At 35.2% G+C, this 13,755-nt stretch overlaps 1 protein-coding gene across 2 annotated transcripts; it reads right to left on the bottom strand.

Moving 5' to 3' along the window:
* Window positions 1-2,407: 2,407 nt before the first annotated feature.
* LOC144544459 (uncharacterized) lies at window positions 2,408-7,320 on the bottom strand. Of its 2 annotated transcripts, XM_078292970.1 has the most exons (7): window positions 6,942-7,320; window positions 6,035-6,503; window positions 5,183-5,714; window positions 4,454-4,554; window positions 4,289-4,369; window positions 3,975-4,102; window positions 2,408-2,714 (listed from the first exon to the last, which is right to left on the bottom strand). In XM_078292970.1, exons 2-7 carry the CDS (start codon window positions 6,491-6,493, stop codon window positions 2,567-2,569), a joined length of 1,449 nt encoding a protein of 482 aa, XP_078149096.1. In that variant the 5' UTR covers window positions 6,494-6,503; window positions 6,942-7,320; the 3' UTR covers window positions 2,408-2,566. The 2 variants fall into 2 exon arrangements, with proteins under 2 accessions (XP_078149096.1, XP_078149104.1); XM_078292978.1 differs by lacking the exon at window positions 2,408-2,714 and having other exon boundaries at window positions 4,213-4,369.
* Between the last annotated feature and the right edge of the window lie 6,435 nt (window positions 7,321-13,755).

Here is a 13,755-nt window from a genome sequence, read left to right as displayed (position 1 = left end):
GGGAATGAAATCCTCGGCTCTCCAAATTTCCTACTCTTCTTGCTATTCTCTTTATCTCTCTACCTTTTCTCTCCTCTCTCTTTTAAAGAGAGAAATAGAGACACAAATGAAGAGCATGAAGCTGCTATTCTTAGAAGAATAGCAATAGATTCGTATCCAGTGGTATGGAATGAAATCCTTTGCTCTCCAAATTTTCTACTATTCCTGCTATCCTCTCTCTCCTCTTTATTGAGAGGATGTCATGATCTTCGTATATTACTGTTTACTTTATTTTATTTTTTACTCAAAGATTTCTTTGTCGGGAATTAATTTATCGGGTAAATGTACAATTTACTCTTCCTTTTCAAACCAACAAATAAAATACCTCTCATCATAAATTATTAACAAAATGCCATTGTGAGTCTCATTATCTCCTCCCTTTTCCCTCCCTTTCACTTTTTCTTGTTTACTCCTACAACTTTTTATTTGAAATAGAAGATTAATACTATATGAAAATTTTGTAAACTTAGGAGTGCATATATTTTATTGTATAATTTTTTTAATGTAGATCTTATAAGTTAAAGTTGATAACATAATATTAACTAATATACAAAATATTTTTAACAAATGATTTTCTTTAACCGTCATTATAGAATATATATATAAGTCTAAATATTTGTGTCAGCCAAACACATTTTTAAACTAATTTAATTGAAGTCAAATTTTCAAATATACTAGTTGACATAATAATCTATAAATAGGCCTTGTAAACTATAAATATGTATCATATACAAAATATTTTTTCTTGTGACGCATAAATTTAAGAATTTTTATTTTTGAATCATTTATAATTATTTAAATTGATAGTACTAATTAAGAGATCGATTCGAGGTATTAAGATTTTATAATTTACCTTATAAAATGCGTCACCTGATCGATTATGGTTCTCCTTTCCAGGTTTTCTGGTTTTACTATTATGTGGTTTTATCAAAATTTTGCTATGGTTCTCCTTTCCAGGTTTTTAGATTTTAGTATTATGTGGTTTTATCAAAATTTTGCTCGTGGAGAACAGAAATTTTGCATTTGACCTGATATCGATCTCTTAGTACTATCAATTTAAATAATTATAAATGATTCAAAAATAAAAATTCTTAAATTTATGCGTCACAAGAAAAAATATTTTGTATATGCATACCTATTTATAGTTTACAAGGCCTATTTATAGATTATTATGTCAACTAGTATATTTGAAAATTTGACTTCAATTAAATTAGTTTAAAAATGTATTTGACTGACACAAATATTTAGACTTATATATATTTTTTATAATGACGGTTAAAGAAAATCATTTGTTAAAAATATTTTGTATATTAGTTAATATTATGTTGTCAATTTTAACTTATAAGATCTACATTAACAAAATTATACAATAAAATATATACACTCCTAAGTTTACAAAATTTCTATATAGTATTAATCTTCCATTTCAAATAAAAAGTTGTAGGAATAAATAAGAAGTGAGAGGGACGGAAAAGGGAGAGGATAATGGGATCCCATAAGGATATTTTGTTAATAATTTATGAGGAGATGTATTTTGTTTGTTGGTTTGAAAAAGAAGGGTAAATTGTACATTTCTCCTAATTTATCACCTTTTTTTCCCCTTCAATGTCATAATTTATAAAATGGTTGAATTTCTATGTCAATAATAATGTCACATTACTTTGTTATTATTATTAAAAAAAGCTAAGTTAATTGAGATGCAAATTAAATAATTAATGCAATATTATAATTATGTCTGATTTGAATAATAGTTGTATTTGACTTGCAAGGCAGCAAAGTATTTACACGCTAACGATCTTTCTATTCAGCAAATGTTCTATAGCTACAAGTGACTACACTAATATTGCAAGTATCATCAAGAAATTTCAGAAACAGCAACAAGTCTTACAACAACATCGCGAAATAAATTATAATGCCGAAAAGAAAGCGATTTCACAAACAACCCCTAAATACACCTTGTTGAACACCTAACTAATAATCATGTTGAAAGTGAAATACAATTAGTTTAAATTTGATCAAAATAAACTAAATTGAACTTATAATCATGAGTTTCCTTTCAAAATTCCAATGTAAATCATCAAATTTAAACGTGAAATACACCATGTTGAACAGGTCCCTCGGACCTAAGCATAAACTAGCCATTGAGAGGAATTCCCCTCAGGCTTGGTTCAACAGAGATATGTCAATTGTCTAAACAACTAATGCATGTTGTGAATGCTTAGGAGGCGACTATGCACGCTAATTAAACTTCACTGAACAAAACATATGATGGCTTTACTTTTAATCCATTTTGCAATTTGACACAATGAAATGAGGAGAAATTTCTATCCTAAAGCTTAATCATCATCATTTACTTAAAAGCTCCATAAAAACAACGCTCAATTAATTTATAATCATTCCTGGGCCTAGGTACAAAAAAAAAACTTGTAACAAAGAATAAAGAAGTACAGAGAATTAACAAAAAAAATGGGCTGATTAGTTTGCCGGAAAAGGCATTGGCTGTGAGGTCTTCCAGATACCCTCTTTGTCAACATGTCAGTTTATGAACACTTGTACTTCCTTGCACAGCCTTGTAACACAGAAGGCTACACAGAGGTAAATTAGACTTGGAGTCACGGTACTTGTATGGATTTGTGCATGATGGGCCAGCACATTTCTCTCTCGGTGGAGGATAGCTAAACCAAGAAAAAGCATAATATGTTAAGAAGCAAGAACTTGTCTTTTGTTGTTTTCAATATTAGCAAGTATTGTGTAATGGGTAATGTTCCCATGCTTATATCATTCACTGCCATCATTAACCCCCCCCCCCCCCCCCCCCCCCCCCCCCCACACACACACACACACCAAAACAATAGTTATATTATCCCATGTGGATGCAAATATTTCTCATAGTTTTGTCACCAGTTGCTACATTTGTTGCCTCTCAACTAATGCCATAGGTCTACACCCCTCGTACAACATAGATTGCTCCCTGAACAACATACATAAATTAAATACCTTCCTCAGATGCTATTTTTCTTTTCCTGAATATAGCCTTGTGCCATATAGCATGTACATTTACCCCTAAGATACCTACATTTAACCCCGGAAGCTACAAATCTACAATGGTAACTTGTATATCCATAGCCTTGTTTAGTTTACAAGGTAAGTCTGATTTTGGCCCTCGAGTATTGCACGTAGTTCAGTTAAGTCGCTGAACTCTTTGGTTCAGTTCGCAAAATTGACACTTCCATTATTTGTTTCATGTTAACTAAAAACTAAATAGTCATTTATTAGGACTTGTAACTCTAAGAGTCTAATGACCTTATGTCTACTCGCAGAAGTCATGATTACAAGTTTAATTTGATAATCAACTGGACCAAAAAGAACCAAATCTAACTACTTCCAACAGTTCAACAGGCTAATTGAACCAAGAAAAGTTGAAGGGCTTGATTGAACCCAAAAAAAACAATAAGTTACGGCTTGATAGAAAAAATTGCAATAGTTGAGGGGCCAAAATCAGACTTCCACTTTAATTTCTTTAATGTCCTTCTCAGACAATTAAAAAAGAGAACTATTCCTACACGGTTCTCAGCAAACACTCAGGAAAAATTTTCCTACCCCTGCAAGCAAAAACTCTCCAGTACGACCTTACTTTAATATTGGAACATACCCTTCGATATACAGCCCTCCATTTTCTCAAAATTACCATGATTTTCTCTTAAATCAGTTTTCCTTTTGGGTGATAGGACATTTCAAACAATTATGCAGGTATAACAGGGATTTGCAGGCCTTGCACATGAATTTACCCCTCGTAAGGAAATGTGCTTGCATTTAAGTGACATTTCCAAAATGAGCAATATAAACAAGTGCTCTTAAAGACGAGGAATTTAGTAAGGAAACAAAATAGTAGTTAAGTAACAAGAAGCTCCAGATATTCAATTTTGATATCTTACCTGGGCGGTTTGGAGTTTAATATACTTGGTAGGCCCACCTCATCAGGGAAGGTAACAACAGTGCTTGTGGGACCTATTACCCATTTGATTATGTTACCTGCTGATATCTGTGACTGCGCTGCTTTCTCCTATCAAAAAATGAAGGATAGAAAAATAAAACTATTGTCCCAAAGGATAATCCATTAATAAAAGAAAAAGTCTGGTTCTTCTATTTTTCTCTTGAGATTTATAATAGTACCACAGCACCTCGTGCTAGTTTAGATTTCTCAAAAGAAGGTTCAAAAGATGACAAGATCACACAAATTAACGCTTACTTTCACTTCCCGCTCTTTCTGTTTCTTCTCTTCCTTTTTCTTGTCAGAATCAAGCCCTAAAATCTTTCTAATCGCATCAGCCTATTCATTTACAAGAAAGGTTACAAACATTAATATTTAATAAACTATAGTTATAAAAAGAAGACGATCAAAGAAGAGAGGAACCTCAGCTTCTTTTAAAGCTTTCTCCACTTGCATCTTACGCCTCTGAGCTGCCTCTGCCTTTTTAGCTTGTATTTCCACTTCTGACAGCTTCTCTTTTTGCTCTGCAATTCAAGTTACAAGCAAGTAAGAATCACTAATTTTGTCTGAAGTTCCATGAATCTTACATACACTCTTTGAAACTCAGTATGATGCGGATTAAACAAAGCATAGAGAAGGTCAGCAAGTAATCACCATAGCAATATCTTTGCATTCACTTTGCAGAATATACTCTATAACTAGATATCTTAAAAAAATGTTTGGTTAATTAAAGAAGAGTGCAATGGTAATGGCCGACCATGAATAATAACACAAAATCAGCGAACAGCTAACCTAAAATTTAAGCTAATCTGCGCCTCTAATCTCAGTTTCCATTTTTTTGTTTGACAAGAGAAACAGTTAACCCAGCATCAAAAGCAAACTCTTAAAGTGACAAAAAATTGACTGGTTGTCCAAAGTATAAAAAAAACACGGCTATTTAAACCGTTATTTAGAAAAACCCATAATATTCAAGAAATTTAGTCTGAATGTTTAGGACTAGACAGTAATATAAAGATACTCAAGGGAAGGACAAAGAAACGGGATTGCATTTCAGATTCAACAGAAGTTTTTAACATATTGAAAAAAGAACCTGTAGTGCTGTAACAGAAAAATTAAATTGGTCATAGAATGAAGCCAGAGAGCTGCACTTACTTCTAGAAGGTGCTGGGGGTAATCCATTTGGAAACTCGATCAGTGAATCTCCATTCCCTCCCTTCCCTTGCATCGCCCTCTGACGAGTAGTCAGTTTTGCATCTGAACCACCGTCAGACCCTGCTTCTTCGCCCTCAATAAAAACACCACTTTGTTCAATTTCCTTGTGTCTCCTACGATTATTGCTATCCCTACCCAACCGTGACACCACAAAATCCTCATCCATTTCATAATTTGAGGTCCTGTTACAACTTTTGCTATTACCATTAATATTATTATTATTTACTTTTGAGACCCTGCGCTTCTTCGACCCCTCATCTGGTGTGTCCTCGAATTCTGTATTCGGCTGTGTTGTAGTTTTTGAAACCCTAATTTTCTCATGATACCCTGCCTCGAGATCCTGATCAATGTCACTGTCCAAGGACCGCCTCTTTGGTACCCTACGGCTTTTGCGTACTGGCTCTGATGATGACTCAGCATTGCATTTGACAGGTGTGTTGCCCTTTCCGGTATTTGAAAACCAATATTCTCCCTGAATGAGTTAAAGATAGTAATTATTGTAACAGATATTTTATGCAACATTCAAGTCTTATAAAAGGCAAAAAAACATTGGTAAAGAGAAGTACCAGTACAGCCGCCTTACATACTGGCTAGATGATTATTCAATAATCAAGGTATTTACAAGATTAGTACCACTGTACCATCATGACAAAGAATACTCTCAATTTGTTAAATTAGCATGAAAAGCACATCCCCCCCCCACCTGATGGGCAAAAGTGGAAATGCCAGTGTAAAGCTGTATTTAACCAGTACCAATCTACCTTACAATCATGTGTCAGCTTAGTGACAGACCTTAGCTTTGCTTCGGTTGGCAGATCCTTCACCGCTCTCGTTACCAGTTTTAGCATGTATGGTGCGCGTGACACCACCAACCTTCAACTTCACCTTTCTCAACTTATTCTCGGCTGACAAACCCAGCCCTGCATGACCATCTTGCTGGGCCGCACCCTTCCAGCTAGAGGGTGCCAGAGCCCCTTCAGTTGATCGGCTTGAACCTGGCACATTTCCAGTTCTACCTCTCTCCTCCCTCTTGTTCTTCTTAGATGTAGATAAGGTATTTAAGTAAATCGCTTTTCTTTTGTAGCCTTCAGTAAAGTTTGTATTGTCGTGGTGTAGAGCTGGAGATATTGATTCAATGTGAGGTGTGGCAGTTAGGTTTTCAGTGGACCTGGGCTTCCTTGGGGCTGCGCTCCTAGGTTTCTTGGATATTGCATTGCTGGACGAGGATCCGAAACCTGCTAGGCCCTCCATCAAACCAAGTCTGCTCAGCAAGACAGTGAATCAGCCAATTAGCAACGTACATGGTTTAGAGCAAACAAAAAAAAGATCCAATAGTTACGCTAATTTGAATTTCGTGCAAGTTTAGATAGAAATAGAGAGGGTAGATGGATTGTGGGAGAGAGAAAGAGTTAAGGAGAGGGAGGGGGTAGCGAATCGATTTGATGTGAGATAGAGTGCTTAAGTTGATGCACTGGAAAACCCTTATTTGCAAATGCTAGTTCATGCAACTGGAAAACCAGCACGAAATCTCATAAGCACGAAAAATAAGAACTATCTATAATTTTTCCGTGCAATAAAAGGATAGAAATAAGTGTTGCTCTTCTTAAAAGAGTCCCGCCCCAGCGAAATCCATTAAACAGAAGTTCAAAAGGCGTCGGAGACGACAAAAGAAGTTTTGCATTGAAGCGAGGAAACTTACCAAGTGATACCTTCTCTCAGTGGCGAAACCTTTAATCCGAAGTCGGGAGAGGCGAAGCGAGGGAGATGAACACGGAGGAGAAGATCGATCAAGAAAGGAAAGAAGGGGATAGATTTAGGGTTAGGGTTAAGGGATAGGAAATAAAGAGAGGCGGGTTTTGAGAGGTGGAGTCGAACTCTCGAGGAAGGAGAAGAGGATGGATGGTTATGATGAAGGATCATGCGATGATGGGTGTATGGTCGAATCGTAATTTTCTCCATCTCCTTGCCCCCCTTGCTTTCTTCGCTTGTGCCTTTTAATTAGCAGCTCTCTCTCTTTCTCTCTACTTTCTCTCTCCCTCTCACGCACTGACGCGCACACAGGATTAGTTTGCCATTTCGGGCCTTCGGCTATTTTTTTTTTGGGAAAGTTTTCTGTATACCCATGCAAATTTTTTAAATAGTCAATTTGTCCGTAATAAAATCACTGTAATATCCAATATTCTCATAAAAAAAAAAAAATTTATCTCTTCGATCTCCATCTATTTATTAAATGTTTTATTTATTTAATTATTAAAAAAAAATATTGATCATTATACCCTTCAAAATTAAAGGGAGATGCCCATTAATTATTCTTATTTCTTCATTCTCTTGACCACTCCCTCTCTCTGACATTCAAACTCGCTCGCCCTTTCTAATGTATGAACCCGCTAATCCGCTATAGTTCACTATTGCTATTTCTTTCTCTTCTTGTGTCCACAACCTTAATCTAACAATAACAAAAAAAGAGGAGACAAATTAGATGGTTATCTACCTATTCACTGCCAGTCAACTGCAATATAAAATTTTGCTTGATGTAATTGTGCTCGCTTATAGTCACAATGTAACATGTGATATATCTCTACTAAAATATGAATCGCAAATAATTGAAACTTCAAAGCTAATAACTAAAAAAATACAAATCAAACAGAAGAAATATTCCGTACCAGTTAATAAACTTTGCACCTTTGGTAGTGACCTCTTCATTTCATTTTTATCACTCACACAAGGCTTCCATAGTACATCTCCATTTTAATTGAAAATTGCAACGACCGTTGCGTGGAGGAAAAGGCAAATGGGCCAGTTGCGACACGGGAGAACGTTGCAATGAAGAAGAAAAAAGAGGGACCCGCGCAACAGAAAATAGTGACCGGTGGGTCAGTCAGCGTGGAAAGAGCTTTGGACATGGAATTGATTAAACATTCTGTCGCTGACAGTGGGGTTCGGGATTTAAATGGAAATGGCGACCGCTGACGGGCTGTTCGACTAAAGAGAGGGACCCGCACGGCAAAAAAGGGGAGGACCAACGCTGACATCGCCCCATGTGTTTGGAAGATCCACTTCACTATTTCTTTTGATTCTTGTTTCTTTCTAATTGTCTATAAATACTCGTTGATTGTATCTAGTTGGATTTGAGAAATATATTGTAATTTTGGTGTTTCACCTAGGACATTGGCTTACACCATTGTTGTGTATCTCGTGCTTGATTTATCAAATTAGTTTGATTGTTTGATTTTGTGTTTAATTCACGTGTTCTCGTGCTTCAATGCGTTAGGGACGCAACAGAAATGGATTTGGTGCATGACTGTAGGAGAAACTTAACTCCATCACATTAGGCATAAATAAATAGAAGAACACTCTGATATTAAGAAAATTCTGGTGAAATAATTGTTACAAACCAAAATAATTTTGATTGAAATAACTACCTTGATTTCTTTTTGTAAACTTAGTATCACATCCTGCTACAAACTTTTGAGTTTTGATCTTGTCGATTCTAGATTTGATTTAATAATATATTGATTTATGTTGGGGACAAAAAAGGCGATGGAAATCAAACAATTAATACCAATGTATTACAACAACGTTCAGATGATAGCAACATCGAAGAGTAGAACATAAATATGAAGGATCGAATGAGATATGAAGAACCTAGTTGGGTAGGTGGAGGAATAACGAATAGAGGTGGGGCAGTGGAGATGAAGAAATAAGAAGAATTAATGGACATCTTCTTTTAATATTTAAAGGGTATAATGGTCAATTTAATTTTTAAAATAGTTAAATAAAAGATAGAATAAATAGAAGGGGATGGCAGAAATAAAATTAATTTTTTTACGAGGATAATGGATATTATGTTGATTTTATGGAAAAATTAGCTATTTTAAAAATTTGCATGAGGATGTCGGAAATTTTCCCTTTTTTTTATTATAATACGTAGGCAAACACACCTCTTGCTTTAAGCTAGTGATTTGCTAAACTCGTTAGGGGTTCAACCCGTTTTGCCCGGCCCGTACCCGTTACCTGAGGTATCCGTACCCGTTGCCCGGGTACAAACGGGTAGACGGGTACGGGTAATAAACGGACCGGACAATCTAATTTGAAAAAAAACCCGTTGTACCCGTACCCGACCCGTTTCAAAATTCAAATTTTTTTGAATTTGTCCCGCCGGTTCAAGAGGGGCCCGGTCCGGGTCAAATCAAACTCGGCCGGATCCACCCGGGTCACCTCAACCGGTTTTTTTTTTTATATATAAGATTATAAATTTTATTTATTTAGAAATTATAAAAAAAAAAAAAACAGAAAGAAAAAAAACATAAGAGAAAAAAAAAAAAAAAACCGGCAGACCGGACCCATACCCGGATATCCGTATCCGAACCCGTCAACCCGCAACGGATACGGGTAATAAACGGACCGGATAGAGATTTTGTGAAAATTACCCGGCCTACCCCTTTACCCATCCTACCCGTTAGCAAACCACTACTTTAAGCAGAAATCTAACCCATATTTTTCTGTAGGAGAACGTTGATGTCATTACCATTTGCTTTATGCAGTGGTGACGCCTTTGGCTATTCTTTGCTTTGTCGATGTGACGATGTCAGTATGTCTAGACTGGACTGATACAGGTCTCCAATTTAATGTGATATGTAAAGCTGTAAACATATAATAAATTTACATAACCGGTATATCAAAAAGTAAAATTTCAGATTTAAATCCCTAATATTTTTTTTTGAAAAAAAATGAATTGATCTTTAAACTTTTATTTATATTATGCTGGTCCTTAAATTGATTTTTGTAAGAAAAGTTGCACCAAATCAGTCCTTCAACTTTCCACAAGAATAAATAAATAAGTCGACTCTTGAATTTTTCTCAAATTAATCAAATTAATACTTCTAATTTAATTTTTGTACTTGAAGAATCAATTTGAGTCATATGCTTAGAGAATGTTTATCTTTTCAAAAGTTCAGAATTAACTTAATTCTTTTTTAAAATTTAAGGACAAATTTACAAATAAATATTCGGAGAATTTTTTTTTTTTGTAAATGTTTAAAGAACAAAACCCAATTTTTTTACTACCTGAACAATCCGACTGTCTTTAGTTAACTTAAAATAAATAAAGTGTGCATTTTAAGAGATTCGCAAAAGGAGTCTACAGATCAAAACAGTTGTTGACGGTTGTTGAAACCAGTGTTGTAAAAGACAGCCGTTTAGGCCGATTAATCAACCAATTAGTTATTGACAATGATTAAACTGTTATAGATTTTTTTGACTAATTAGTCAATTATTTTTTATTAATCATTTTTTTGACTAATTAGTCAATTATTTTCGATTAATCATTTTTTTGACTAATTAGTCAATTATTTTCAATTAGTTATTGACAATGATTAATCGCTTGGCAGTACCATACTACCATGTTCGCCTGACAAGTGCATACCGTTATTTACAATACTAGTTGAAACATATATTAACTTGAACCGTTATGTCGTAACTGAATTAGTGTTTGGTAAACGGGCCGGGCCGGGCGGTCCGGGCAAAACCCGGGCACGGGCACGGGTAGCCACGGTCACGGGCGTCACGGGCACACGGGCACAACGGGCCGGGCATCACGGGTTTTTTTTTCAAAAATCCTGCCCTGCCCGTTTAATACCCGTGCCCGTCACGGGTTCGGGGGCAGGACGGTCCGGGTACGGGGGGCCGGGTCCGGACCATTTTTTTTTTTTCTGTTTTTCTGTTTCTGTTTTTTTTTCGCTGTTTTTTTCTGTTCTGTTTTTTTTTCTGTTTCTGTTCAGTTTTTTTGTTCTTTTTTTGTTTTTTGTTTTGTTTTTTTTTTCTGTTTTTTTTTCTTTGAAAATCAATCAATTATAAATCCAAATTCATACCTATTAAAATTCATTTGACATAGTAATTATATTTGTTAAAGATAGGTTATAATCTATTTTTATAACCTATAAAAATTCTAATTTATTTGTTCACTCTCCATTTGAAATATAAGTAATTATATTTGTTTTTGAACTCAATAATTTTTGTTATAATTAACACATTTTAATTGCTTATGTAATTATATCTTTCCTATAAAAATAAATAATACATATATACAAGACAAAATAAGAAAATCAAAAGATAAAAATTTCATTTGTTGTGAATTAAAGTCATAAATACTCAATTTTGAAAGTAAAAAATTAATTGAGATAAATGAAGGAAAAATAACATTGAAATAAAGGAAATTACAACTAGCAACTAATAGCTCGCGTTTGAAAATAAAAATAATACAACGTTGAGATAAAAATAATTTCATTTGTTGTGAATTGACAGTCTCGAGCTGTCGTTCAAAAAAAAAAACATTCAATTTAAATTCTAAATTTTTTCTACAAAAATAAATCTAACATTCAATATTTCAATCTAACAAAATTTAATCTAGCAAAATTTAATCTAACAAAATGTAATCTAACAAAAATTAATGTTGCCTTTTTAATTTCATGGGAAAATCTTCGAGAATACCTTCGTAATTCCCTTTCCGTTTGCGTGTTTGTGTTTGCGTATTTGTTAAATTAACAACTATTTTTTTTTAACAATAAAATTAAAATTGGAGAATAATAAAAATATTGAGATTGAGAGAATGAGAGATGAAAATATTGAGAGAGATGTGAAAATTTGTAAGGAATGGGTGTATATTTATAGAATTTTGTTTGGAGGGATTAAAATTTGAATTTAAAAAAAAAAAAAAAAAAAAACTGAAAAAAAAAAATGGGTAGGGGTCCGGGTAGAAAGTGGGGATGTGGGGCATGGGGGGGGGAGAATTTGGTTTCAAATTTCGAATTTTAGACCCAAAAAAAAAAAAAAAAAAATTCTGCCACGGGCTCACGGGCACGGGCATGGGCACGGGCGCACGGTCTCACGGGCACGGGCGTCACGGGTACGGGTTACGGGTACGGGGGTCCGGGTTCTCACGGGCATTTTTCCAAAAAACCGGGTCCGGCCCGTTTAATACCCGTGCCCGTGTGCCCGTGTACCCGTGCATACCCGTGGCACGGGCACGGGCGGACCGGTCCGGGTTGGGTCCCCGGGGGCATTTACCAAACACTAAACTGAATAGACAAGTATACAGTGATATTAAGTAAGTGTACATCCATATAATAAGCAAGTATACAATATAATATGTATAAAAATTCAAATAAATATACAGGATGCGAATTTTATAAGAACAGTTAATCAGACCTGACACACATACGTGTACATTTTTTTTAGAAGAAGTACTGATATCGCGGATTTTGACTGCATTTTACTTCTGACATAATTGGGTCAGAATTGTTTTCTCTTTCGATTATTTAAATTAATATCTCGCAGCGGGAGTATTCTAAAAAAGCAAAAAAGAAAAAAAATTGATGGATTGCCGTATTCACAGGTGGTGACGTAAATAACCCCCAACATGGGGGACTGGGGACGGCGACAATGTCTATTATTGTTACCGGAACCAGATCTCCTGCTCCCCAGAGTCACTGCGGGGTGGGTCCAGTTACTGTTAAAGAGTTTAGAGTTAAAGTGGTTTTGGGTTTAAGGTTATATGGGGACCCACTCTGCAGTGACTCTGGGGCAGAAATTTCCTGCCCCCAGGGGGGCAGACGATTCGGTTCCTATTGTTACCTATGTCCCAAAAACTGGGGAGTGGGGACCTCTAATATCCCAGCATGGCCTGATGAGTATTCTTCGCATTTTCGCAAGGATAGAATAACTTTCAGACGAGCTAAAATTATTTCGTTATCTATAACTAAAATTTTGTATATGTAAATCTCAACCTGCAATGCAGGGTCCCACACCTCATCCGAACCTAGCATATCCGAAGCCAAACTGTCCGCGCCCCAAGTAGAGGTTTCCGAGAGTTTCCCACCTCAGGGTTCAGAATATCAGTCGAACTTGACGACATCCTTGATTCCTATCACTTCCTATTAACTAATCCAGAAGAGGACACCCCACAATTAGAGGGATACAAATCTGCTGCGATCCTCTACAGTAACTCTAAAATCCCTGCTATTCTAAATCCAGTTGTTAAAATATTTCGAGATGCATAAACAGAAAAGTTATTGAAAAGAGTTGTTTTGAGATTCGTTTTCAAAAAATATTCAATGGCTGGATTTAGAAAAACAGGAATTTTAAAAACACTGTTCATGCAAGGATTGCAGCAAATTTATTTCGAGCTGACGATTACTGCTTGCTCAGGTTTCTAGTTTTCCTTTTCTTTCTAGATATGTTAGTTGCTTTCGAAATGTTGCATTAATTAATAATTTTCTTTACCGTATATGATCTGCAATTTTAAGTTTCAATTAAATGCCTACAAATCGGATACTAAAAATGGAAAATAATAATTGACTCGTCAACGTTCACTGTTGTACTAAAAAAAACTTTCGAGGGAACGCGTCACCTTGAAAGATAAGAGGCCGTAAATTGTAACGAGTGTTTCCCCTTTAAATTTCATTGGACAAGTAAAAATAAATAAAAAATGCAGATGAAACATTAAGAAGTAGATC

The sequence above is a fragment of the Carex rostrata genome, chromosome 2 (assembly GCF_964058835.1).
Source record: "Carex rostrata chromosome 2, lpCarRost1.2, whole genome shotgun sequence".
NCBI classification, from domain to species: Eukaryota; Viridiplantae; Streptophyta; class Magnoliopsida; order Poales; family Cyperaceae; genus Carex; species Carex rostrata.
The sequence above is the reverse complement of the archived record's forward strand: the minus strand, read 5'-3'. Positions and strand labels throughout refer to the sequence as shown.